This window comes from Xenopus laevis, chromosome 8L (genome assembly GCF_017654675.1).
Source record: "Xenopus laevis strain J_2021 chromosome 8L, Xenopus_laevis_v10.1, whole genome shotgun sequence".
NCBI classification, from domain to species: Eukaryota; Metazoa; Chordata; class Amphibia; order Anura; family Pipidae; genus Xenopus; species Xenopus laevis.
In genome coordinates, this window is record NC_054385.1 from 130,469,719 (window position 1) to 130,497,542 (window position 27,824).

The 27,824-nt window shown below is 40.2% G+C and overlaps 1 protein-coding gene across 2 annotated transcripts in view; it reads right to left on the reverse strand.

Moving 5' to 3' along the window:
* The window catches only part of fcrl2.L (Fc receptor-like 2 L homeolog), an 81,511-nt gene that overhangs the window by 34,811 nt on the left and 18,876 nt on the right, over nt 1–27,824 (reverse strand). The window contains exons 1-6 of one of the 2 annotated variants that reach the window (XM_041573696.1): nt 26,331–26,481; nt 25,263–25,283; nt 16,978–17,235; nt 12,973–13,239; nt 8,408–8,689; nt 5,123–5,395 (exon numbers count right to left, since the gene is read on the reverse strand). In XM_041573696.1, the coding sequence (XP_041429630.1) occupies nt 5,123–5,395; nt 8,408–8,689; nt 12,973–13,239; nt 16,978–17,235; nt 25,263–25,283; nt 26,331–26,361 (1,132 nt within the window). In that variant the 5' untranslated portion in view covers nt 26,362–26,481. Of the gene's footprint in view, nt 1–5,122; nt 5,396–8,407; nt 8,690–12,972; nt 13,240–16,977; nt 17,236–25,262; nt 25,284–26,330; nt 26,482–27,824 lie in introns of those variants that run through there. The other variant, XM_041573697.1, reaches the window with a different exon arrangement.

The following is a 27,824-nucleotide window of genomic DNA, read 5'->3' on the forward strand; positions in this document are numbered from 1 at the left end:
CCACAAAGATGGAGAAGTCAGCACTTCTGAGAATGTGCTCTCAAATTTGACCTTGTCTGTCTATTGTAAGAGCTAAATTCCCTATAAAACCACAAAGGGGGGTACTTAAAGGGGTTGTTCACATTTGAGATGACTTTTAGTATGATGTAGAGAGTGATATTCTAAGACAATTTGCAATTTGTTTTCATTTTTTATTAGTTGTGTTTTTTGAGTTATTTAGCTTTTTATTCAGCAGCTCTTCAGTTTGCGTCTTAAGCAATCTGTTAACTGCTCTTTCATGGTTTACATCTTATCTGTCTGACCGTTCCTTTAAAGTTTCCTTCTCTAACTCTACTTCTACTACTTTCCCACTCTCTGTTGGAGTTCCTCAAGGCTCTGTTCTTGGCCCCCTGTTGTTCTCGCTCTACACAACTTCACTAGGAAAACGTATTCAGTCATTTGGACTTCAGTATCACCTTTATGCTGATGACACCCAACTCTACTTGTCTACTCCTGATCTTTCTAATTCTGTCCTTTCCCAAGTCACAGACTGTCTCTCTGCTGTCTCCTCCTGGATGTCACAGCGCCACCTGAAACTGAACCTTTCTAAAACAGAACTCATTATATTTCCTCCAAGATCTTCCCCTGTCCCTCAGATATCACTCACCGTAAACAACACCACCTTTCATTCCACCACACAGGCTGCCTAGGAGTCATCTTAGACTCTCATCTGTCTTTTTCACCACACATTCAAACACTTGCAAAATCTTGCCGTATTCAACTGCGCAACATTGCTCGAATACGACCCTATCTCAGTTCAGAATCAACTAAAACACTGATTCAGTCTCTCGTCATCTCCCGCCTTGATTACTGCAACTTACTCCTCACAGGTATTCCAACAAGTCACCTTTCACAACTCCAATCTGTTCTAAACGCGGCCGCTAGACTCATTCATCTATCTCACCGCTCAACATCAGCTGCTCCCATATGTATGTCCCTTCACTGGCTCCCAATCTCTTCTAGAATCAAATTCAAATTACTTACACTCACATTCAAGGCCCTTAATAATGAAACCCCTCCCTATATTTCATCTCTAATCTCCAAATACTCTCCTTCACGAAACCTTCGCTCTGCTTCTGATCTTCACTCACTTCTCATCTGATCACTTCTGCCCATTCTCACCTACAAGACTTCTCTCAGGCTTCTGCTTTTCTCTGGAACTCTCTGCCACAAGCTGTCAGACTTTCTCCTTCCTTCCAAACTTTCAAGCGCTCCTTAAAGACCCATCTGTTTAAAGAGGCTTATTCGATGTACCATAATTAATCATTGCTGTATCAAAAATGACAGTGTTTATATAATCCTAACGTCTCAATTGTACCCTAACCTTTTAGTATGTAAACCCTATTGTACTCTGTAATCCTTGTCTGTTATCCACCATTTATTCCCTGTCTGCTATATCTGCAGTAAAGCACTGCGTATCTTGACAGCGCTATATAAATAAATGATGATGATGATGATGATGATAACTAGGGTCCAAATGACCCTAGCAACCATGCACTGATTTGAATAAGAGACTGTGTAGCCTTACTTGTAGCCCTGCTTTTTAGAAGGGGTCAGCGACACCCATTTGAAAGCTGCAAAGAGTCAGAAGAAAAAGGCAAATAACTATAAAAATAATAAAAAAAAATTATGAAAACCAATTTAAAAGTTACTTAGAATTGGCAATTCTGTAACATAATAAAAGTTACCTTAAAGGTGAACCACCCCTTTAAGAGAGAAAACAGATTAAAGAAATTGTAGACACGATTTCTGAGCAACAGCAAAGAAAGGATCACTTTCAGAAAGATTGTTAAAAAAAACCCAAGGTTTCTATAAAAATGGTATAACCCTTCTATATGAAATCAGGCAGGGATATCTCTTTGTTTTAATTACTAATCCTCAACTCACTGACACAAGTCAGATCCCTCTCTTTAATCAGCTCTAAGGAACCAATAGTTAGATCTTCTCTCTATTTAACTCTAGGTCCAATACCTGTATCATTAAATCTGTACAAAGGCTGATGAACCTCTTCCAGCAGACAGGCCACTGTGGAGCATACAGTTTAACCCTTGTTCACTCATTACTTTCTCTTTTTTATTTCATTATAAATTGAAGTCAGACTAAATGACATATGTTTTCACCAGCACTAGACATGGTTACTCTCTGGTACTTTTCTGGAGCTCTGTGAAACAGGTGTTTATGGGAGGTTGAATTTACCATAAAAACTATAGAAACAAGAGCTTTTAATGTGAGTCTTATAGTTTCCATTTCCTAATAAAAGACAACATAAAGCTCTTATATCTATTATCATAGTGCTACATTCACTCTATATTTTATGGTATAGCTATAGTATATGGTGTTTTATATGGTTTAATACTAAATTACACTATGTACATTGCAAGTCATTCATTCTAACATTTAATTGTAATATAGGCGACATCAAAGCTTATTATGCCTGGTCATGTGCTTTCAGAAAGAGCCAGCACTTCACAATGGAACTGCTTTCAGATAAGCTATTGTTACAATTTAATTGAGTTGTGACTTATGTTAGCTGGACTTGGATTTTCAATATTGAGTGATGTTCTCCTATCTACCACTAGGTGGGGCATGAGAGCTTTTTTTGCAATGCAAGTGTCAGGGAACTTCTATCTGGTAAACTGGCGAGTAGTGATTGGTGAATCAGACCGTTTCACTTTGCTGAATATTTGCAAAACAGCGACAGTTTGCCAAAATGCATTGAAGTCTATGGGCGACAAAACATTTTTTGACAAATTTGTTTGACGCGCAACAATTTTTTTCACCCATTGGAATCTATGGGCATCATTTTTGCGGCGAAACTTGGCTAAAAACGACTGCCTATTGTTCTGCTTTGTAAATTTTTTTTTTTTATGCCAGTAACCCTTTAAAACTGAGGATCACCATCACAACAGATAGAAGTGTTTTTTTACACTAAAATGTGTTCACTTCTTGAATTTGTGATACATTCCTTTTTAAAAAGATGCTAATGATACAGGAGTCATTTCTGAAATTGAACGTAAATTTCACATTATCATTTAAAAACGCCATAAATTGTGGCAATGTCTCCCTAGTATTGTCCAGATGATTATTAAGGGGCCGATTCATCAAGCTCGAGTGAAGGATTCGAAGTAAAAAAACTTCGAATTTCAAAGTGTTTTTTGGGCTACTTCGACCATCGAATGGGCTACTTCGACCTTCGACTACGACTACGAATCGAAGGATTCGAACTAAAAATCGTTCGACTATTCGACCATTCGATAGTCGAAGTACTGTCTCTTTAAAAAAAACTTTGACCCCCTACTTCGGCAGCTAAAAGCTACCGAACTCAATGTTTGCCTATGGGGAAGGTCCCCATAGGCTTGCCTGAGTTTTTTTGATCGAAGGATATTCCTTCGATCGTTGGATTAAAATCCTTCAAATCGTTCGATTCGAAGGATTTAATCGTTCGATCGAAGGAATAATCCTTCGATCGTTCGATCGCAGCATTTGCGCTAAATCCTTCGACTTCGATATTCGAAGTCGAAGGATTTTAGTTCCTAGTCGAATATCGAGGGTTAATTATCGGCCCCTAAGTGTTCTATATAGCGCCCAAAGACATATATATATTCCTTAAAGGAGAAGCAAAGTCTAGACACACTCGGGGGTGCCAAATGATAGACACCCCCAAGTGATTGCATCAACTTACCTGAAACCCCGAGCCGGTGCTCCAATCAGCAGAAAAATGCACCGGCCTGGGGTAATACCATTGAGCACCACGGAGCGATCCTTTTCCGTCTTCTTCTATCTTCGTATTTTCCCGGACTAACGCATGCGCAGATGAACGAAAAAGCCAGCTTTAAAGTTAAAGTTCGCTTTTCATTCTAATGCGCATGCTTAACATTGGGCACCCCCAAGTGCATCTAGACTTTACTTCTCCTTTAAAGGGATTACAATCTTTATATAAAACCTGGAGTGAATTTGACACCCATGTCCGTACCACACTTCTGTAAATAGCACGTATCATTAAAAAGGGAAAGGTTAAATAATAAGAATTCAACAGCATTTATAATGAATTATTTTGATATTTATCAAGATGGAAACAAATAGCCCCAAGGCCCTGCTGGTGCAATATGCGTGAATAAAAGGAACTTCTGACCAATGCTCCCAGACTGATTTAGGGGGTTATTTACTAAAATCTGAATTTTTCTCACTATTTCAATAAAAAAAAAAGCCAGACCAAACGCTAAATCATGATTTAACCTTATTTATCATTAAAAAAAAGCAAACATTTGGTTAGAGAAACAAGTTTGAATTGTGCTGATTTTTCTGATTGACACACGACAAACCTGAGTTTATTATCAAATGTTTCTTGATATTGTACAAAACCCAGTGCAGACCATGATATCTTCAAATTGCAAATGAGACATCTGCTATTGACTTACACAGGGCCTTGACAGCTTAGAGAAATAGTAGTTTCAGATTTGGACTTGTAGCAGCCTCGTGGCATAATAAATCTTGAAAAATTCCAAAAAACTCTAAAAATGCAGGTCTTATGAAAAAAACTAAAAAATTTTTGAGATCTTACCATTTGAACTTTAATAAATAACCCCCTTAATGTTGTAACTTAGCAAACTAGAAAATGTGCATTAAAGGAACAAACAGACAGAACTGCCTTAGTAGGGATGAAGAATCATACAGTGTTGTATGTGAACTTTGAGCTTTGCTCTGCTTATAGGAGTGAGAGAAGTAACAGGTTTCACTGACCAGATGTGGTGGGTGCACAGGGTGCTGACACTAGAGGGCAGGGTGCTGACATAAAGGGACAGATCAGAGCTGTAAATGGGCAAGATGATGATGATGATGATGCAATGGGAAGGAGCAATGAGGTAATAGGTGGACTGAGGACAGATTCTGTAGGGATGGAGAATATTGGGGTAATATTGGGGCAGACCCGGGCTTACATGGGTGGGACAGGGTCACAAGGAAAACAGCAAATACTGGCCCTGATTTTGGGAAGTAGCTTGGCTGCTTAAATACTGACAACCCTAAATGAAAACAGCAACAAAGTGATAAGAATATAAGTGGGTAGGTGTTTCTACATTCTCACCTTGTAACTGGATATAGAACTCACTGCTCCTCTTCTTCACACTGCCGGTTGGAGTTTGTACCTCACAGGTATATTTCCCAGAATCCTTTGGTGCAGCTGAGGGAACTCTGTATTCATGAGATGAACTGAATTCCTGCACCACTGTCCCATTGATATAGAAAGCAAACTGCAGCTCTGTGGTATTTATGGGATTTGTGTCACATGTTATGGTCATGTGATCTCCTTCTGTCACCTGATCTGGGGTCACTTTTATTTGTGGGGTTCTGAATAGCTCTGGAAATAAAATTCATCCATTTGAGAGGTTATTGTTGATTAAAGAAAAACGGTACCTTTAGAACTAATACTTAATAGATAATGTATTTAATAATAATGGACCCGCCAAAGGAAAAAAAACATATTAGTATATACAATATATAGTATAGTAAATATTGCCCTTTTACATTTTTTTCCCCTTGAGCTGCCATTTTGTGAAGGTCACAATGATCCCAATGTTATTAATAGGGAATAAAGATAAATATATAGGAAGGTCAGTGATCCCAATGTTATTAATAGGGAATAAAGATAAATATATAGGAAGGTCAGTGATCCCAATGTTATTAATAGGGAATAAAGATAAATATATAGGAAGGTCAGTGATCCCAATGTTATTAATAGGGAATAAAGATAAATATATAGGAAGGTCAGTGATCCCAATGTTATTAATAGGGAATAAAGATAAATATATAGGAAGGTCAGTGATCCCAATGTTATTAATAGGGAATAAAGATAAATATATAGGAAGGTCAGTGATCCCAATGTTATTAATAGGGAATAAAGATAAATATATAGGAAGGTCAGTGATCCCAATGTTATTAATAGGGAATAAAGATAAATATATAGGAAGGTCAGTGATCCCAATGTTATTAATAGGGAATAAAGATAAATATATAGGAAGGTCAGTGATCCCAATGTTATTAATAGGGAATAAAGATAAATATATAGGAAGGTCAGTGATCCCAATGTTATTAATAGGGAATAAAGATAAATATATAGGAAGGTCAGTGATATGATCCCAATGTTATTAATAGGGAATAAAGATAAATATATAGGAAGGCCGGTATTTCTTTCCTGAAAAGGTGGCAACCCTATTTATATATGGACTGTTTTATGCAGGGCTGTAGAGTCAATACATAAATCCCTTGACTCCTCAGTTAATGGTACCTCTGACTCCAACTCTGACTCTTCTGTCTTTAAAGGAAAAGTAACACCTGGAGTCTATCAAAGTAATGAAAATACAATGTACTGCTACTCTGCACTGTTAAAAGTTGTGTAAGGCCACCAATTTTGGGAAAGCCTTGCGAGCAGAAAAGGCATGGGTACCCATTTTAGATTCAGTAGAATGTGTACTTTCCAAATATATATGGCTTTGGGGGTAAACATATATTTCTGTGTTTTGACCCCACAAAAAATGCAGTCAATTTGTTGATTTTTCAGTAGCTGAATATGTGCTGACTATATTTTGGGGCCTCTAAATGCCAGATACTTTGGTAAACCTATGCATCATGGCCACCAAAATGTTTGGAGGAACCCTGGCAATCATATTTAGGGTGCTTTTTCTTGGTACATAATGATTCATGGGTGATATGGTGCTGGGAAGTTGAAGCTTTGAGGCAATTTTCAGATATTTCACCAAAACCGACAATTTTGGGAAAGCCTTGCGACTCAGTAGTTTGGAGCAGAAAGGCATGGGTACCCATTTTAGATTCGGTAGAATGTGTACTTTCAAAAAATATATGGTTTTGGGGTGGTAAACATACATTTCTGTGTTTTTACCCCACTAAAATGCAGATTGGATTTTCATTCGTAAAACTAAATATTTTTCTGGTATAAATTCATATATTGTGAAAAATAGAAATTTCTCATTTTTTTTTTGTATTTAGCGCTATAAATTTTTTTGCAGAGGTGGAAATACATGAAAACTCAGCCAGATTTAGAAAGCTCAGTTTCTCCCGAAAAAAACAATGCATAGTTTTCCTAGGTAAACTATAGGTTTCCCCTCAGAAAATGCCAATAAAGTGAGAAATGTTTAAAAATGTTTAAAAAAATGGCTGGCATTTGGCGTAACCAAAATGTGAAATTCTGCTGGCACTTAAAGGGTTAAACCTGTTCAGTCATGTATTCCCTGCCCAAGCTGGCTTCTGGTTGTCTCAGATCTTGCTAAAGCCCCTTTTACTGCTTATTTTTCTTGTTTTGACCTGTTTGCCTGTTCCTTAGCTACAATCCGTGCTGCCAGCCCCTGACCATTGCCTGTTTTTGACCACGTCTATCCCGATTCCTTGTCTGTACCTCGTTTTTGCTTATCTGACTTCTGCTGTTTGTAGAATCTCAGTTAGAACTGCAGCAGAAAGTTTGGGGCCCAACAGGGCATTGGTGAAAAGCGGGACTAGCTGAGCTGAGTCAGATTTGAACCCGCAGCCTAGTTCCCATCTAACTAGTACATACTAGTTGTGTATTTGCGTCAGAAAGAATACTATAGCTCATAATCTGCTGCATGAGGGCAGCCATTCAAGCTGGAAAAAAGAAGGCTGGTGGGGCCCCAGTCTGACATATATGAAAGAATAGAAGCCTGACAAAGGGTCTTGTAGTGGCCTGAAACGTTGCCATTTATGAGCTGAATTAATAAACCCACAACTGGTTTCACAAGCATTGGATGCGCCATTGGTGTTTTATTTATGACATTGATTTTGGGCCCTTGGCAGTTTTTGGGGCCAGACACCCAGAGGCACCCGACACTGAACAGGTAACACTGGTAGTAGCATTCCACTTCAGTACCAACATCGTATTCAGCATTAAAATACCAACTAATATATGGGACATGCTCATAATACTAATCATATACTCAATGCAATTCTAATGCAATATCAATTCTATATAAAATAAAATCAATTCAAGTAAGATTTAGTTGACATCTGCATCTTTGTATTCTAATTAGTGATGGGCGAATTTATTCAGCGAATAAATTCGCGAATTTTTTTTTCGAAAAAACGGACGCCGGCGTCAAAAACGGGCGCCGGCGTCAAAAACGAGACGCCGGTGCCGTTTCGCAAATTTTTTGCCGTTTCGCGAAATTCGCGAATTTTTCGGCGAAGCGAAACGGCGCAAATTCACCCATCACTAATTCTAATGAGAGGGACTGCTCTAGTAAGGAAAATGTATCCACTTTATTTTAAGAAATTTAATATATAAAAAAACGGATATTGAATCTTTTTGTTAAGATGTCCCTACAGATGGGAAGTTTCTACTCACCCTGTATGTGGATATGTGACACATTGCTCCTCTTCCTCACACTGCCAGTTGGAGTTTGTACCTCACAGGTATAATTCCCAGAATCCTCCAGCTGAGCTGAGGGGACTCCATATTGGTTGGATAAACTGAATCCCTGCACATTGTGCCCATTTCTGTAGAAAACAAACTGTAGCTCTGTAGTCTCTCTGTGTGGACTGAGCTTTGTGTCACATGTTATGGTCATGTGATCTCCTTCTGTCACCTGATCTGAGCTCACTTTTATTTGTGGGACAGTGAACAACTCTGAAAGAGAAAAAAACTTTAAATGTGACTTAAAATCAGTTACAGATGATTATTAACAAGTATTTATTAAGTACCAGCATATTCCAGAGTGCCGTACAATAGTAGAAGAGTATAAACATGAAACATACATAGAACATACAGACTGATACATGAGTGTAAGATGGTCCTGCTCGTTAGTCCTTATCATGGGAAAAGAGAATGAAGGAAAGGTAAAGTGACAAATACAATATTATTGGAGATGTAGTGATTGGCAGTGGCTTGTAGTATATCATATAGAAAAAGATAATATGAGATCGGCTAAATGAGAGTTATAAGGGGTCAGTGGGGAGATATACAGAGGAAATAATAAGAATTCTGGGGCAGAACATTAAAATACCTTTACAGAGATAAAGAAGAAGGAGCTTCTCTGTTGTAAAAGACGTTGAAATTGGCCAGCAGGAAGATGACAGTTGCATGCAGTATCTGGGCAGAATGGTGGAGCAGTAGTTAGTATTATTGTTGGGCCTACAGGTGAGGGCAACCCCATCCCCACATGAGAGCTAGGCTCCACCCACACCAACCCCCCCCCCTTGACTCACCCCACTGCAAGAGGGAGCAGGGCATCAGCAAGGAGATTCTGTGAGGAAGGGTTACAAAAGGGACGCTGACTTGTACAGATAACCCTAACCCTAATACACTAACCCTAACCCTAATACACCCTAATACTAACCCTAACCCTAATACACCCTAATACTAACCCTAACCCTATTAGGCGTCTGCCTTTTCTGCTCATTGAGGCATGGCCTGGGGGAAATGTAATAAGAACATTAGATTATAAGGTCTCTGGGGCAAGAATTGATGGGAATATGATAGGGACCTCATTCAGTGCAATACAAGAAGGAGAGAGAGTCTCCTTACAGTCATCACATTAATCCTGACACCAGTTAAACCTAATTTATTACAAAGCCAGGGGAGAAGCAAAAGGCTCCCTTTCAGAATATTTATATGGAACATAGAGGAGCACTCACCAAACAAAAACACAGCATGCTGGGTGCAGGTAAAATGTGTGCAAAATAACCAAAACATACCGCACTCAACAGGCTCAGTTAGAGTAAGTTATTTTATTAGACGATAGGAAGATCCCTATGATGTGATCGTTGGAATTTCTTTTGCTTGTCGAATAAAATCACTTACTCTAACTGAGCCTCTTGAGTGCGGTATTTTTTGGTTATTTTATACACATAGAACTTGTCAGACGTGCTCCTTATCGGCCAGACTATTGACATGAACTGCATCGTTGACATATATTGGTCTCAGATCACTCCAAGGCCGGATTTAAAAATGGTGAGCCCCTATGCCACTCTTCCCCCCACCCTGTTCACCCCCCGCCTGTTCCCAACCCACTCACACACTCCTAGCAGACCACTCGCAAGCTCCTTCCTCACAGCCCCACCACTCAACTCGGGACGGGTGATTAGATGCAGATAGCAGGTGGCATCCTTCATCAGCAATTTGTCACCCCATGCCTTTGTGGCCTGCTCATTCTCTAGCAGTTCTAGAAATCTCCAGACATACATGGCGGATAGTGATGGGCGAATCTGTCCCGTTTCGGGAAAAAACTAGTGGAACCGGAAAATTTGTTACAAAACAGCGAAAAATTTTCAAAAAAGAATTGAAGTCAATAAGGGGGTTATTTATCAAGGTCCGAATTTATCTCGATATCGGCTGCTACAAACTCCGATCTAACCCGTTCGGGTTTTTAATGCTATATTCTGGCTTTTTAGCCCTTGAGGTTAAATAAATTCCAAAAAATTGGGATTGTTTTAAACACAAAAAATCCCGAATTTTTCGGATATTGGGGATTTTCGGGTATTCGGAGTTTAGTAAATAACCCCCCAAGTGTCAACATTTTTTATGCGCACAACTTTTTATTCTCACTCCAAATGCATTAAAGTCAATGGGTGTTTTTTCATGAGGTGACTTTTTTTGTCTCCGTGACTTGTTTGTTGCGGCAGTTTCCTGGAAAAAAAAAATCACAGATGCCGAAAATGCAGAATTTAGCCGTAATTGTACGCCTGGCAGAAAAGAAATTGGCTCATCACTAAACTTGTTTCAGGATAAAATGTCAGGCACTCAGAAATCCCACAGACAGGCTTGTACAAGAACGGAGAACTTTATTTTAGGCCATAAAGTAAATAGTTACATAGTTAAATTGGGTTGAAAAAAAACAAAGTCCATCAAGTTCAACCCCTCCAAATGAAAACCCAGCATCCATACACACACCCCTCCCTAATTTTAATTAAATTCTATATACCCATATCTATACTAACTATAGAGTTTAGTATCACAATAGCCTTTGTATTATGTCTGTCCAAAAAATCATCCAAGTCCCTCTTATAGTCATTAACTGAATCATCACCCGGCAGTGCATTCCCCAACCTCACTGTCCTGACTGTGATGAACCCCCTACTCTGTTCCTTTAAATAAAACTTCTTTTCCTCTAGTCTGAAGGGGAGGCCTCTGGTACGTGATTCTCTTTATGGGTAAAAAGGTCCCCTGCTATTTGTCTATAATGTCCTCTAATGTACTTGTAAAGTCTAATCATGTCCCCTCACAAGCGCCTTTTTCCCAGAGAAAACAACCCCAACCTTGTCAGTCTCCCCTCATAATTTAACTCTTCCCTCCCTCTAACCAGTTTAGTTGCACTTAGTCTCTGCACTCTCTCCAGCTCATTTATATCCCTCTTAAGGACTGGAGTCCAAAACTGCCCCCATACTCCAGATGAGGCCTCACCAGGGACCTATAAAGAGACACAATTATGTTTCATCCCTTGAGTTAATGCCCTTTTTTATACAAGAACTTTATTTGCTTTAGTAGCCACAGAATGACACTGCCCAGAATTAGACAACGTGTTATCTACAAAGACCCCAAGATCCTTCTCATTTAAGGAAACTCCCAACACACTGCCATTTAGTGTATAACTTGCATTTATATTATTTTTGCCAAAGTGCATAACCTGCATTTATCAACATTGAACCTCATTTTCCAGTTTGCTGCCCAGTTTTCCAGTTTAGACAAATCACTGTGCAAAGTGGCAGCATCCTGCATGGAACCTATAGTTCTGCACAATTTAGTATCATCTGCACAAATAGAAACAGTACTTTCAATGGCCACCTCCAGGTCATTAATAAACAAGTTGAAAAGCAAGGGACCTAGTACAGAGCCCTGCGGTACTCCACTAACAACACTGGTCCAATTAGAAAATGTTCCATTTACCACCACTCTTTGTAGTCTATCTTTTAGCCAGTTCTCTATCCAGGTACAACTACTATGTTCCAGGCCAACATTCCTTCATTTAACCAGTAACCTTTTGTGTGGCACTGTATCAAATGCTTTAGCAAAGTCTAAGTAAATCACATCCACTGCCATCCCAGAATCCAGGTCTCTACTTACATTCTCATAAAAAGAATGAATCAGTGTCGGACTGGCCCGGCGGGATACCGGGAAAATACCCGGTGGGCCCCGACCCTAGTGGGCCCCGCCGGGCCAGTCCCCCTCTCCCAAACTGTTTTTTAAAAATAATAAAAAAAAATTCGGCGCATAGTAGCGCCGTTTGCGCATGCGCGCCGAGCGCCGTTTCCGTTTGCGCATGCGCGCCGTTTGCGCATGCGCGATGCGCCGAGCAGGGATTCGCCGAACAAGTAGGTAGCGGGGCCAGAGGGGGGCCCTGGACACCAGTCCCGGTGGGCCCCGGACCCCCCAGTCCGACCCTGGAATGAATGCTTTATTAGCCTATAAATAAAAGTGCCCAAAGGCACAAAATGTGTTAGGCTATGTATTCATTTACTTAATGGCCTAAAATAAAGTTCTCAGTTCTTGTACAAGCCTGTCTGTAGGATCTGTGACATTTTCTTCTTCGTTGGATAACTGAATCTAGAGATGTAGATCTGGGGCATGAGCACCAAGACCCCACGTACTACCGGTGAGATCATAAGCCAATTGGCCTTACAGTGAGATTTTTATTTTAAATGCAGGTTCCAGGGTAAAGCAGCAACTATGAAGCTCTTTGTCCAATTTCACATTTGTAATTTCTAATGTGTAATGGTCTGATACTCGGTGTGACAGTAGTGAAGTCACTGAGCAACTGTCTCATCAGTAACACTCACATCTGGGCCCCATTCTAATCCCCTTGGAGCCCCTTGATGACATCCCTTCATGTGCTGATATTTGAATATGTACCAAGCCAGGTATTGCTGAAACCATAATCTAAACCTAAACTACTAATAAAAGAGATTTATATTTACCTGTGACTGAAAGATGTTCCTCAGCAGATGTGTAATTGGTAGGGAAACCCACAGACTCATCATATATTTTTGTTCTACATTTGTATGAACCCGACATATGTGTCTGTGCTCTCCCAAGCACTAAATAGTCTGAGCCCCGAGACTGAATGATTGAATTGTTCTTGTAAAAAACTGTGTTTGTTGCTTTATATTCAGGGCGAGTGTAACATCTGAGAATCAGTTCCTCCCCCTCATGGACACCAGGGGGCGCCTGCAGGACGACTATATCTGAAATAAAGGAAATTATATTTTCTAATAAATGTCATTTGTACAAACATTTGAAAGCAGCAACAGAACACAAGAATCCATCTGCTTTACATCACTAGCATCTCTCTAAAGAGAAGGAACACTGTACAGCGGGGACAAAAAGAAGAGGTGAGGGGTAAATATAGGGAATATTAATAATAAAAAGGTGGAAGGTCACAATGAAGTTACAACAGAGTATAGAGATAACAATCACACACACAACCTTTAGAGTCTGACACAGAAGAATAAGACCTGATTGGCAGACTTCTACCAACAGCAAACTGACCAGCCAATCACTGATTCTCATGCAACGTGGCCAATTGGAATGCTGTGACACAGGCTCTCAGTCTGATACAATGGTGCCACACAGCATTTTATAAAATACCCAGGGTATACCTCATGTGTACAATATAATCCTCCAACAAAACTTTATTATATATTTCACATTTCTTTATCACAAACATATACACAGTGGGGTCATTTATAAACACTGGGCAAATTTGCACCTGGGTAGTTACCCACAGTAACCAATCAGATGTGTACTTTCATTGTTTTCCTTGCAGCTGACGGAAAAAATCTAATCACTGATTGGTTGCTGCAGGGCCGGAACTAGGGGAAGGCAGAAGAGGCGGGTGCTTAGGGTGCAAAGGTGGAGGGGTGCCAGGCACGTACCTCTTCTGCCACCTTACCCCTAGTTCAGACCCACATGTGGCAGCAATCTTCTTCTTCCTCTCTTCTCTTCTGAGCATGTACACATATGCTCTTGGTTTTTTTGTTTTTTTTTTATAATTATTTTGTTTAGTTTGTTTAGCTCTCCAGTGTGGAATTTCCATCACTGGGGAGCTGGGGTCCAATTCCCCCCTAGCAACCAGGCATTGTTTTGTATAAGAGAATAAAAAGAAATAAATAAAAAAATCCATTTCTCAAAAGAGCAAACAGATTTTTTTATATTCAATTTTGAAATTTGACATGGGGCTAGACATATTGTCAATTTCCCAGCTGCCCCCAGTCATGTGACTTGTGCCTGCACTTTAGGAGAGAAATGCTTTCTGGCAGGCTGCTGTTTTTCCTTCTCAATGTAACTGAATGTGTCTCAGTGGGACATGGGTTTTTACTACTGAGTGTTGTTCTTAGATCTACCAGGCAGCTGTTATCTTGTGTTAGGGAGCTGTTATCTGGTTACTTTCTCATTGTTCTTTTGTTTGTCTGCTGGGGGGGAAAAAGGAGGGGGTGATATCACTCCAACTTGCAGTACAGCAGTAAAGAGTGATTGAAGTTTATCAGAGCACAAGTGACATGACTTGGGGCAGCTGGGAAATTGACAATATGTCTAGCCCCATGTCAGATTTCAAAATTGAATATAAAAAAATCTGTTTGCTCTTTTGAGAAATGGATTTCTGTGCAGAATTCTGCTGGAGCAGCACTATTAACTGATTCATTTTGAAAAAAAAAAAAAAAAAATTCCCATGACAGTATCCCTTTAACACTTAAAAGTAGCACAAAGGTGAACCATCACTTTAATTCATATCAAACAGGGTTAAGGGGTTAGATGAAGTACATGAATGTGATACCCCTGCGATTATAGTAAAGGAAGAAAGATTCCAGTACAGCCAGCTAATAATACTAATAAGTCCTACATTCATAATAATATCAGCTCTATACACATAAACAAACCCCAGTGTCAGCTATGAGCATGTGATTCAGCTGAAGGTGGGGCTGGTCAGTGTCGGACCCACCAGGAAACCTCATCTACAAAATCCATTCCTTCCAACTGTCCTGTTTATAGAGGGACAGTCCCTCTTTTGACAGCTTAACCTGCAGTCCCTCATTAGTACTGGAAAGTCCCGTTTTCAAAGTTTCTAACTTAATTGGCTTTTGGCAGAGAGCCCAGAACAGCCACAGCAGAAGATAAGAAACATTTGTAACAGTTCAAATGTATGTAGATAAGCAAATAAGTAATTGTAACAATATAAGATAACTGGTCTCTTGGGAGACGTTAGACTCACAGCTTAAAGGACAATTCGCCTTCATTAGCAAAACTGTAATAACTGAAAATCCACAGAAATATGTTCAAACTTTTATAACCTGCCAAATTTTTTAAAATGAACATGGTAATTAGGGGGCGTGACCACAAAAATGGGCGTGGTCAAAAAATTGCCAGGCTGCGCACTGCAACTTTTTTGTCCGTCTTTTTATTTCCAAAATGTTGGGAAGTATGCACAATAGTGTCTACAGATATCAAAATTAGCATTTTTATTTTTATTTTTAAAAAAACTGGAATGACCGTAACAATATTGAATTAAAATAGCAGTTTCATAGTGCAGCACTTGCTCTTTCTGAAAGCACATGACAAGGCAAAATTGTTAGGTAAGGAATTCAATTTTACACGGTAGAGTGAATTATCTGCAGTGTCAATAATGTAATTTAGAAATATAAACTACACCATAAAAAAACACCTCTATGAAAACTTCAGCTACCATGAGCTCCTGTGACTAGTGATGGGCGAATTTATTTGCCAGGCGCGAATTCGCAGCGAATCACTGCCGGCGAATAAATTTGCGAATTTTTCGCCATTTCACGAATTTCGTCTGCTGACCAGACACGCTGCCGCTGCTGACGGTCGGGAAGAAGGAGGGAGACGACAGGGGGTCACAGGGCAACACGGCAGAGCCCATGACTAAGTGTCCTGAGTGGGTGTGAAACGCGTAGGGCAGATGGAGATGCAAATATACATTTTTAACTTTGTATAAATAAAAATATTTTTTAACTCATTTTCTTTGGTCCTGTGGATCAGTTTGAGTGCCGGTCGGCCCTGCTTTTTCCACATATTTGTTGCCGTGCCGCTCCCTAAAGATGGGGGTCTGGGGCTGGTGCACCCGGACCATATTTACTATTTGAGTCATTTACAATTTATTCTGGAGCATTACTTTTCTTCCTATTTTTGAGATGCCTGGGAATGCCAATTTATTGGTCTCCTCACATGCAGTGGTTTAAGGGGAGAAACAAGAAGGGGCAGCAAAATGAAATACCAGAAATACCTGACTGTGCTGTAGATGGTGATCGGAGTGACCCCTTCCAATAAAGGGTATGTGCTGCCTTACAAACGGAGGCTGTGTGGAGTGTGGAGCTGCTTTGCTGGAGGCTGGAGCAGGGGAACAGGACAGGCCAATGATTGTCAGGGCAGCCTTTCCATTCGGCCAATAGTAAGCCGCACGTAGAATGTGGGAGGGACTCCGACCCTGGTTAAGTGTTTGGCTGCCTGAAACGTAGAATTTACTTGCAGGCTGCAGCCAAGCACAAGGCAGACAGTCCCTAGCAGAGCAGGGTCCTCAGCATGCAGGCAGCTCGGGCGGAAGTGATTGAAGCATGTAGAGGGCGGTGGTAGGCTCACTGCCAAGGACTTACCGGTAACATTTGTGATTTCATTTTAGTGGGCCCACGCCACCCACCGCCTGCATATGTGTCACCAGGACCGCATGGTCAGGAGCGAACAGAAGCTGGGGCCCACCGGGTTCATTCTCGGGGCTCTGGCTGGCCAGTCCGACCCTGGGGCTGGAACAGAACTGGCAGTTGTAAGGGGGAAATAGAGATACAGATGGGAGGTTGGTGCAATAAAGAGAAGGAAACTATAGGGAAATAAATGAGGAATTAAGACATTTCTATAGAGCATCAAATTCCTTATCATTTCTTGAGGTCTCAGAGCTGGGGTGGGTAACTCACCATCACTAACTGTCAGATTAATGGCGGCACTTCTCTCACTGGTCTGACACTGGTACCTCCCACTGTGTTCTCTCTGGGCCCTCTGGATAATATAGTTCTGCTGTTCCTCTCCTGGTATTGGGTTATTGTCTCTGTACCAGGAATATTTCTCATTCCCTTGTGCAGGAGGGGCCCCGTTACAGGTCAGAGTTACAGAATCACCAGTGAGTATTGGGGTCCAGTTTGGGGAGAAGGAAATCATCGGTCTGGCTGCAGCTCCTACACAATAACACAAACAGACAGAATAATCAGCTCCATGAAATAAAAAAATGAATCAAAAACATCTATTAAATGAAGCTGAATAAATATAAACACATGTAAATCTATAAATCGATCATCATACATGGAAATTCATTCCAATAAAAAGTTTTCCTGCATCCAAGAGGAATATGACCGTTTTTCAGTAAATACATTTGCTATATTTTTCCCTTGGCTGGCGCTACCTAGGAAAATAAAATGAATTGGCCCTGAATAAAACGAATGGAGGCAGATTCCCCATCTGAAGTGAAGGAAGGTGAGGCAGAGCACAGTCCTGAGACTTAGGGGGCCGATTCTCTAACTTCGAGTGAAGGATTCGAAGGTAAAAAAACTTTGAATTTCGAAGTTTTTTTTGGGCTACTTCGACCATCGACTACGACTACGACTTCGAAACGAAGGATTCGAAGTAAAAATCGTTCGACTATTCAACCATTCTCTTTAAAAAAAACTTCGACCCCCTAGTTCGCCATCTAAAAGTCAATGTTAGCCTATGGGGAAGGTCCACATAGGCTTGGCTAACTTTTTTTGATCGAAGGATATTCCTTCGATCGTTGGATTAAAATCCTTTTATCGTTCGATCGACTGAATTATCCTTCGATCGTTCGATCGAACTATCTGCGCTAAATCCTTCGACTTCGATATTCGAAGTCGAAGGATTTTAATTCCTAGTCGAATATCGAGGGTTAATTAACCCTCGATATTCGACCCATGGTGAATCGGCCCCTTATTGTAATGAGAACACCTGGTGTACAGTGTTAGGAGTACGACATCCTCCAGTAAATCATCTAATAGAAATACACTGGCACTCAAGGCAACTTCAATGCAGGGTTACCCCTTTATTAGGTGCGAACGTGCAACGTTACGGGGTGAACCCCTTTATCAAGCATACTACAATAATCATTGTGCAGACAATATAAGGAGCGACTTAAAAAAATGTCCATGTGCAACATCAAGTTACAACAAGAGTTGTTACAGATGAAACTCCGGAAATTCACCAGAGATGACGAGAGGGGGGAAGTCTATACCTGGAAGGATACAAGACGGAGGTTCCGATACTACAGGCGCTCAGAGGCTTCCTCACCCAAAAGATCTTCAACTGGAACGTCGGATGGCGGACAAGATTCACCGGCCTCCTCACAAAATCTTTCGGTTCCTTTTTTAGGGGCAAGCCAATCAAAACACGGCGCAAGATACGGAGGGGACAACGGAAGCCGAAATTACAGCCAACGGAGCAAACACAAGAGACAGTACTGCAGGTAACCTCCGTGTTTAATCTTTCCAATCATGAACTGAACAATTGTGACTGACTGCTTTAGAAAAAGGCTTAGCGTTTGTTCCTACACATACAACTACGGCCTTTGATGCTTCGATTGATTTATTCAGGTTTACACGGTCCCTGAAATTTAAAATGTTTTTTTCAGATAAACAGAATCATGTGGAATTAGAGTCTAGGCTGTTATCTGTAAAAAGCAAGTTGGGGGTAAAAAGTAGGTTTATGCCTCCGGGCAATTACCCTTGCGTTGATGCGTTTGAATCGATTGTAACTTCCGAAATGAATACAGCAGAAAGCTTCTAAACAGTATGTAAGAAATATGTCTGTAAGTGAAAAACCTGCTTAAAGGAAAACTATACCCCCCAAACAATGTAGGTCTCTATAAAAATATATTGCATAAAACAGCTCATGTGTAAAACTCTGCTTCATGTAAATGAACCATTATCATAATAATATACTTTTGTAGTAGTATGTGCCATTGGGTAATCATAAATAGAAAATTGCCATTTTAAAAAATAAGGACCGCCCCCTGGGATCGTAGGATTCACTGTACTCACAAACATACCAACAAACCATACATGTTAGGTCACATGAGCCAATTAACAGACAGAGTTGTGTCTTTTGCTTCCTCACTTCTTCCTGTTACAGTTAGAGCTGCAGTATTTCTGGTCAGGTGATCTCTTCCTGTTACAGTTAGAGCTGCAGTATTTCTGGTCAGGTGATCTCTTCCTGTTACAGTTAGAGCTGCAGTATTTCTGGTAAGGTGATCTCTTCCTGTTACAGTTAGAGCTGCAGTATTTCTGGTCAGGTGATCTCTTCCTGTTACAGTTAGAGTTGCAGTATTTCTGGTCAGGTGATCTCTTCCTGTTACAGTTAGAGCTGCAGTATTTCTGGTCAGGTGATCTCTTCCTGTTACAGGTAGAGCTGCAGTATTTCTGGTCAGGTGATCTCTTCCTGTTACAGGTAGAGCTGCAGTATTTCTGGTCAGGTGATCTCTTCCTGTTACAGTTAGAGTTGTAGTATTTCTGGTCAGGTGATCTCTGAGGCAGCACACAGACCATCAAGAAATGGTGGCTCAAGGCAAGAGATGTAAAAGGGCAATATTTACTTAAATATATATTCCAGTTTGGGAAGATTCTTTAATATGCCGCTTAATATGATATGAACTATCTGTTGCTTAAGTGTTCATTTTGGGGGTATAGTTTTCCTTTAAAACACCTTGAAACAGAATGATAACATCACTAAGGCTGATAAGGGAGGTGGTATTGTTGTTCTCAATACAAGTGACTATAGAGCACAAGCTAAACGCCACTTGGACAATACCACCCACTATAATGTATTCAATTCAGACCCTACTTTCAGATTCAAGAGTGAACTAAATATCTTTTTGAATTCAGCCGTAATGGAAGGTGTTATCAGCGATGAAATTTACCAATTATTAATAACAACTAATCCTAAAGTTCCAAAAATATATTTTCTTCTTAAAGGGTTACTGTCATGAGAAAAAAATGTTTTTCAAAATGAATCAGTTAATAGTGCTGCTGCAGCAGAATTCTGCACTGAAATCCATTTCTCAAAAGAGCAAACAGATTTTTTTATATTCAATTTTGAAATCTGGCATGAGGCTAGACATATTGTCAATTTCCCAGCTGCCCCAAGTCATGTGACTTGTGCTCTGATAAACTTCAATCACTCTTTACTGCTGTACTGCAAGTTGGAGTGATATCACCCCCTCCCTTTTTCCCCCCAGAAGCCAAACAAAAGAACAATGGGAAGGTAACCAGATAACAGCTCCCTAACACAAGATAACAGCTGCCTGGTAGATCTAAGAACAACACTCAATAGTAAAAACCCATGTCCCACTGAGACACATTCAGTTACATTGAGAAGGAAAAACAGCAGCCTGCCAGAAAGCAGTTCTCTCCTAAAGTGCAGGCACAAGTCACATGACCAGGGGCAGCTGGGAAAATGACAATATGTCTAGCCCCATGTCAGATTTCAAAATTGAATATAAAAAAATCTGTTTGCTCTTTTGCGAAATGGATTTCAGTGCAGAATTCTGCTGGAGTAGTACTATTAACTGCTTCATTTTGAAAAAAATGTTTTTTCCCATGACAGTATCCCTTTAACAAAAAACTATTTTCAATTTGAGAATGAGTTTTACATACAGAAGCAGGGTTGTGGCATGGGTTCCAACATTGCACCTGCTTATGCAAATATATTCATGGATCATTTCAAACATACCTTTATTTTTTCTAACAGTGAATTATTTCAGCATATTCATGCATATATGCGCTTTGTTGACGATACATTTTTCTATGGTCAGGATCCAGGGAGACCCTTAACAATTTCCTGATACATCTCAATAGCATTCATCCAACGACTAAATTCACTATGGAAGTAAATGCCACTGAAATACACTTTTTAGATGTGAATGTCAGCCACAAGGATGGCACATTTATAACTACTGTTTACACAAAACCGACTGATCGTAATCACTTGTTGAGGCCGACATCTTACCATCCACCAGCTCTTATTAAAGGACTGCCAAAGAGTCAAATTTTTACGGGTAAAACACATTACATTTATACGATATTGAGTCCAATAAAATGTTACTCAAATTTGTGGAAAGAGGCTACGAGAAAACTAGTTTAGAAGCTTTCAGGGATGAAGTAAAGAGTATGTCCAGGAAACAATTACTTTCAAAAAAATCAGTGGTTCCCAATAAAGTACAGAGAATAGAGACAGCAACTCTAAAGCCTATCGCAAGATAATCATGAAATATTGGGGAATTTTGAGCACTGATCCTAAATATGGCCATTTATTCCAACAGCCACCCTTATTTTCCTATAGACGTGGGAAGAATATTGGGGATTTAATTAAACCTAAAACATCACAAATAAAGGGGAATCTGATTGAAAAATCCCATTTAAATGGCACTTTCCCATGTAGAAATTGTGGGCATTGTAACAGCATTATATTGGGTAATCATGTAACGCACCCTCAAAAAGGTTCAAAACATAACATTAGAGGCTGTTCCTTAAGCGATTGTAGCGATGGAGTATATTGCATCAAGTGCCCCTGTGGCCTCGCATATGTTGGACAAACAGCGAGATCTATAAAAACTAGGCTAAATGAACACAGACGCATGATACAAACTACAAACCCCACAGACTCCAGGTAGTAAACAGAAAAAAAAAGAACACATCAAAAATACAAAGGGAAACTCTATTGGCAAAACATTTTTACACACAGGGTCATCGTGTGGCACAATTCAGATGGCAAATTTTAGAAAAAGAATTGGTAAATCAAGGGCAGGACAAAAAACGTAAGCTACTCCAAAGAGAGTGTTACTGGGTCTGGCTGCTTCAGTCCAGAAGTCCGAAAGGCCTCAATTAGTGATGGGCGAATTTGACGCCCATTTTGACGTCCATTTTTTTCCGAATTTTTTTCGATGCTGGCGAATTTTTTCGCCCATCACTAGCCTCAATGAGGAATACAATTTATCCTGTTTTATCTAAGCATTTATGTAGACATCTTTTGTTACAAATAATGTTGTACTTTTCCTGTCCAGTTACAGATCAGAAAGAGCTTTCGTATACCCCAGGGACAGCTCATTTATTCTTATCTTTATCAGGTTTAGTTGGTTGTTTCAGATATGTAACATTCTATATTTTTAGGGAACAGGCTTTGGCCTGAAGATTCTGTAATCGTTTTATCATTTTTAGATACACCGTTTTTTAACACATGGGAGGAATTAATCTACTTTGCACAGTTTGACCATTCATCATTACAGCTTGCTTACTGATGTTGCACATGGACATTTTTGATACTTTTTTAACACTATGTTTTATGGGACTATACACGCAATTGCAAGCTGAAGGGCGTCGTCTTCAATTTTGTACGCTAATTTATTGTAATAAGCCACTCCTTATATTGTCTGCACAATGATCGTTTGCTTGATAAAGGGGATCGCCCCGAAATGTTGCACGTTGGCACCTAATAAACCAGCAAGGGGTAACCCTGCATTGAAGTTGCCTTGAGTGCCAATGTTTTTCTATTTGAAGATTCCCCATCTCACCTTTCCCAGGTGTCTCTTACACAGATATAGACTTGTACCTGCTCAGTACAGAAGGAAAACAGGTGGGGAACGTCAGTAATATGGAGGAACCAACAGCTTTAGTCTTCTTCTGAAAGGAGGACCAGCCTGGGGAAAAGCAACTGAATTCACTGGAAGAACTGGAAGGCGGCTAACACATTGGCCCCTCTCCTTTGTGTTACAGTTTCCTTCTTAAAGGGATCCTGTCATCGGAAAACATGTTTTTTTTCAAAACACATCAGTTAATAGTGTTACTCCAGCAGAATTCTGCACTGAAATCCATTTCTCAAAAGAGCAAACAGATTTTTTTATATTCAATTTTGAAATCTGACATGGGGCTAGAAATATTATCAGTTTCCCAGCTGCCCGATGTCATGTGACTTGTGCCTGCACTTTAGGAGAGAAATGCTTTCTGGCAGGCTGCTGTTTCTCCTACTCAATGTAACTGAAGGATTCTCAGTGGGACCTGGATTTTACTATTGAGTGTTGTTCTTAGATCTACCAGGCAGCTGTTATCTTGTGTTAGGGAGCTGCTATCTGGTTACTTTCCCATTGTTCTTTTGTTTGGCTGCTGGGGGGGGGAAGGGAGGGGGTGATATCACTCCAACTTGCAGTACAGCAGTAAAGAGTGATTGAAGTTTATCAGACTTGATATTTCTGTTTCCTTTACAGATAACTAGTTTGCCCAGTATGAAACAATAGAATACTTCATAATGAGTGCTATAATACTACGTAATGGTAAAAAGGGCAACTACATAATATAGAATATATTTGTGGTATAATGTGAATTGATTTCTTTCAACCAAGCTAAGTATTGCAACATAGAAAACACTAATCAGTGATATAAAACAACGTTTATTTTCAGGTGTGTCTATTCCAAGGTAGGCCATTGAAATGGCAGTACCATGAACTTCTAATTGTTTAATTGTTTGACACACCCACTTGAACTCCCACACACCTGCACGGGGTGCATCACACTAAGTGGAACAATGGACTGATTGGACACTGATGGACTTTGCACAACTCCCTAAGGGGAGGTCTTTTACACTATTTCTGTATAAATGTTTTTTCTTCATGTGTAAAATATAACACTTGATAAAGGGCCTGGAGCCCGAAACATGTCGTGGCAATAAAGCACAATTAGCAGCAAGCACTGCATTCTTGGCTCTTTCTCTCAGTAACTCCAATTTCAATAGAAGTTTATCAGAGCACAAGTCACAAGACTAGGGGCAGCTGGGAAATTGACAAAATGTCTAGCCCCATGTCAGATTTCAAAATTGAATATAAAAAAAATCAGTTTGCTCTTTTGTGAAATGGATTTCAGTGCAGAATTCTGCTGGATCAGCGCTATTAACTGATTCATTTTGGGAAAAAACATTTTCCCATGACAGTATCCCTTGAAGATCCATTAAATGAGATACTGTAACCAGCACCTGGGCTTATTGACTGATTCAAGTAGAAGATCCTCTGTGCTTTATATACACTGCACATAAATATATTGATTGAGAATTAGCACACAGTAAATACAGATGAAATCATCGGGATTTCACATTTTGTCGCAGTCTCATTTTTTAGTCCTGCAGTCCAATAGTTTCAGTACATTACTTCTAGGCCATTGCACTCTAGTTCCGTCTAGAGACAGGATTTAGCATTAAAAAATGATGCCAGGACAAAATGTGAAATCCCGATGGCTTCATCTGTAAATTACAGTAACCACTGGAAGTACAACGTGTAACACAAGGGGTAATATTTCCAGCTCTCCCATCATTATTCTACTATAATACTATTTGTAGTGTTTCCATCACATATATAGATCTGTCCCTCTATTTATACTTTATCCCTTAGATTAATAGTCAATAGAGAAAGTAACAGTAATGAATAAACAGGGTAATAATAAACCAGTAACCTTTGCTGCTTGAACTTCACTTGTATTAAAAAGAATGCAGACTGTACTGTATATATATATAATACACAAAAGCCATGAATATCCTGTAAATTATATCCTTATAAACGGTGAGTTCTGATGTCATCAGTTATAAACGGTGAGTTCTGATGTAATTTCTGTCACATGACTCATTGAAATTTGTGTATTATAATAAATAAAGTACCCCCAGTTGTAAAATATGAGGATATTAGAAGTTACCTCGGAGTTCCATGACCTGTATAAAAACACTCGGCCTTCGGCCTCGTGTTTTTATATGGTCATGAAACTCCTCGGTAACTTATAATATCCCTATATTTTACAAAAGGGGGTACTTTATTCACTATATAATACACAAAAGCCATGAATATCTTGTAAATTATATCCTTATAAACGGTGAGTTCTGATGTCATCAGTTATAAACGGTGAGTTCTGATGTCATCAGTTATAAACGGTGAGTTCTGATGTCATTTCTGTCACATGACTCACTGAAACTTGTGTATTATAATAAATAAAGTACCCCCAGTTGTAAAATATGAGGATATTAGAAGTTACCTCGGAGTTCCATGACCTGTATAAAAACACTCGGCCTTCGGCCTCGTACTTTTATATGGTCATGAAACTCCTCGGTAACTTATAATATCCTTATATTTTACAAGAGGGGGTACTTTATTCACTATATACCTTATACTCACCCATATTCCCCATCATCAGAGCTGCAAAACAAGAGAGAAAGTATTGGGCAGATGCACTGAACAGACAGGATTCATTTATAAAATATAAATAATATATTATAATTAATAATGATAACCTGTCCATTTATATTAACACTTGAATCCCTGTGCCCAGCTGCACTCACTAGTGTTTCCCCCACACTCACTACTGTTTCCGCACTCACTGTGTTTCTAAAGATGCCCCAGTAGCTCCCCATCTTCTTTTCTGCTGATTCACTGATTCACATGCTCTGTGCTGCTGTCACTTACTGAGCTTAGGGACCCACTCACAATATACAGTACACATAGAATAGAAATGTAACAATATAAAGCTGATTAGTAAATGGATGTTACACACAGCATAGAAACCAGTGTATTCTAGTCATTTAATAATCAACCCCTGAAGCATCATAAGTAAACTGATGTTCTGCTAATATTTAGATGTTTTCCCACAAACTCCAAGACTGAATTCTCAGCAGCCCAGAGCTCACTGAGCATGTGCAGTGCCACTGACCCCCAAAAGATGCCTCACAAGATCAGAAGTATAAGGGCTCTTGTGGGCAACTCCAGGTTTGTATTTGGTAAAAACCCAGTGGGTCCCTCCAACCCAGACCTGCACCTGCTTAGGGCCAGAGCTACCCCGATTGTGTCCCTCTGGGCTCTGATTGCGGCATCGGCTACCACAGGTAAGAGAAGGGGCCTAGAGGGGGATAGTGTCTGGGGTGGGAGGCCTCTAAGGGGGTGATGACAAAAATATGAGGCCCGGCGGGGTAGGGGGGCCCTGGGGTGGAATCCTTGGTGGGCCTCCAGGTCAATGCCGGGCAACTGTGAAGGGCTGGATTAGCATTAGTTCTGTTATGGGGCTGCTGAATCTCTGAGTTGGCACAGAAACGTCACTAGTATTTCTAGCTTTATTCTTGTGCATTAGTTCATGTTTAATCACCAATTAAAACAGTGCTGGAAAGTTACTCCTCTGAAATATTTATCCCACAAAAGACAAATGATCAAATAAATGAGATTATGATTAAAGAGTGAAGTTCTTGTACTTACAGAGCAGAATGACAGACAGAGGGACGGACATGATGGAGTCTCTGGCACATGTAGCGTGAGTATAAAAGCAGAAGCCACTGGCCAGTAGACGTTTCTTCCTCTTCTAAATACATTTTCTGTTTCTCAATATTTTCACATATTATTTTTCTGTAAAGGGGAAGGATTTGGTAGAATGTATATATAAATATATTCTCACTGTGCTGATATAGACAGAAAACATTTGGAGGGGGGTGTGTATGAGTGAAGAAAGCTTCAGATTATACATTAGGAGAGGATGTTTTCTCTACAACATAATTGCTTTATGGACCTCCATCCATCCATCTCCTGAAACCTAACAACTGGGTAACACACCTGGGTGGGTATTTATGAATTTAAAGTGCAACTAAGCCCAACAATAGTCTAATGACATTATGTAGGTCTATATGTATTAGAATTAAAAGTAAATATGAATAGTTACAGATATACCAAATACATCAGAGAGCATGAGCATAGGCTTATACTGACAGTTGGGTGATTGATGGAGTCTTACGGCACCCAACACCAGGACAAATGCCAAGCACCCTGGTCTCGGCTCTTGCTTCACCTGTCGTGTGACCATCATTGGCCTCGGGAGGAGACCTCAGCTACTTGGATGTCACCAGGACTTAAACGAGAGGTGCAAGGCTATAGGTTCTGGATAAGCAGAGGGGCACGACTGTTAGCGCGAGTCTTTGGGCAGAAGGTCGTAGTAAGGCGTTAGGCATTGAGTAGTCAGATCAGGCCGGGTCGAGGCAGGCAGAGAATAAGCGTAGTCAGGCAGGCAAAGGTCAAACCAGAAAGTCAATCAGAGGGTTAAGCAGAATCGGAGTCGGTATTCAGGCAGGGGTCAAGATCCAGAGGTCAGAATCGTCAAAGCCAGGCAGGGATCACAACAGGAATCAAAACAGGTTCAGACAGATTTAGCTAAAAGCTCAGAAGCACCAGGAACAAACTCGTATAACGGGCAATGAGAATCTGCATAATGGCCCTTTAAATATTTTCAAAATTCACCCCATTGCGCACTGACGTCAACACACCAGCACGCATGCACCAATAAACATAGGAGAGACGCGTCGCTTGCGTCCTAGCAGTCAGCGCGCACAGGGAGAGAAGAGGATGCGGCTTGTGGCGGGCGTCCCTGCCGACCCCCTCCCACTAGACCGCCAGGGTAGTTTATTACATGGAGTCTCACCCCTTCAGTCCAGCTTGTGCTTCCACTTGTAATGTAACAGTGGTGATGGGGCTCAGTTGGGTTCACCCCCAGGTTGCAAGGCCATCCTGAAATGATCTGAGACAGAGGAACAAGGCTTTTAATACATTTTAGCTTGCAACTGCCCCTACACTAATCCTCCAATGAGAATCCCAGCTGATCTGTATAAATCTGGCTCCATGTTCCTCAATTTGACTTGAAAGCATTAAGCAGAGTTTCCCCTTTAACCTCCGATTTGGGACTGGTGTAGCTACAACACTGTGCAA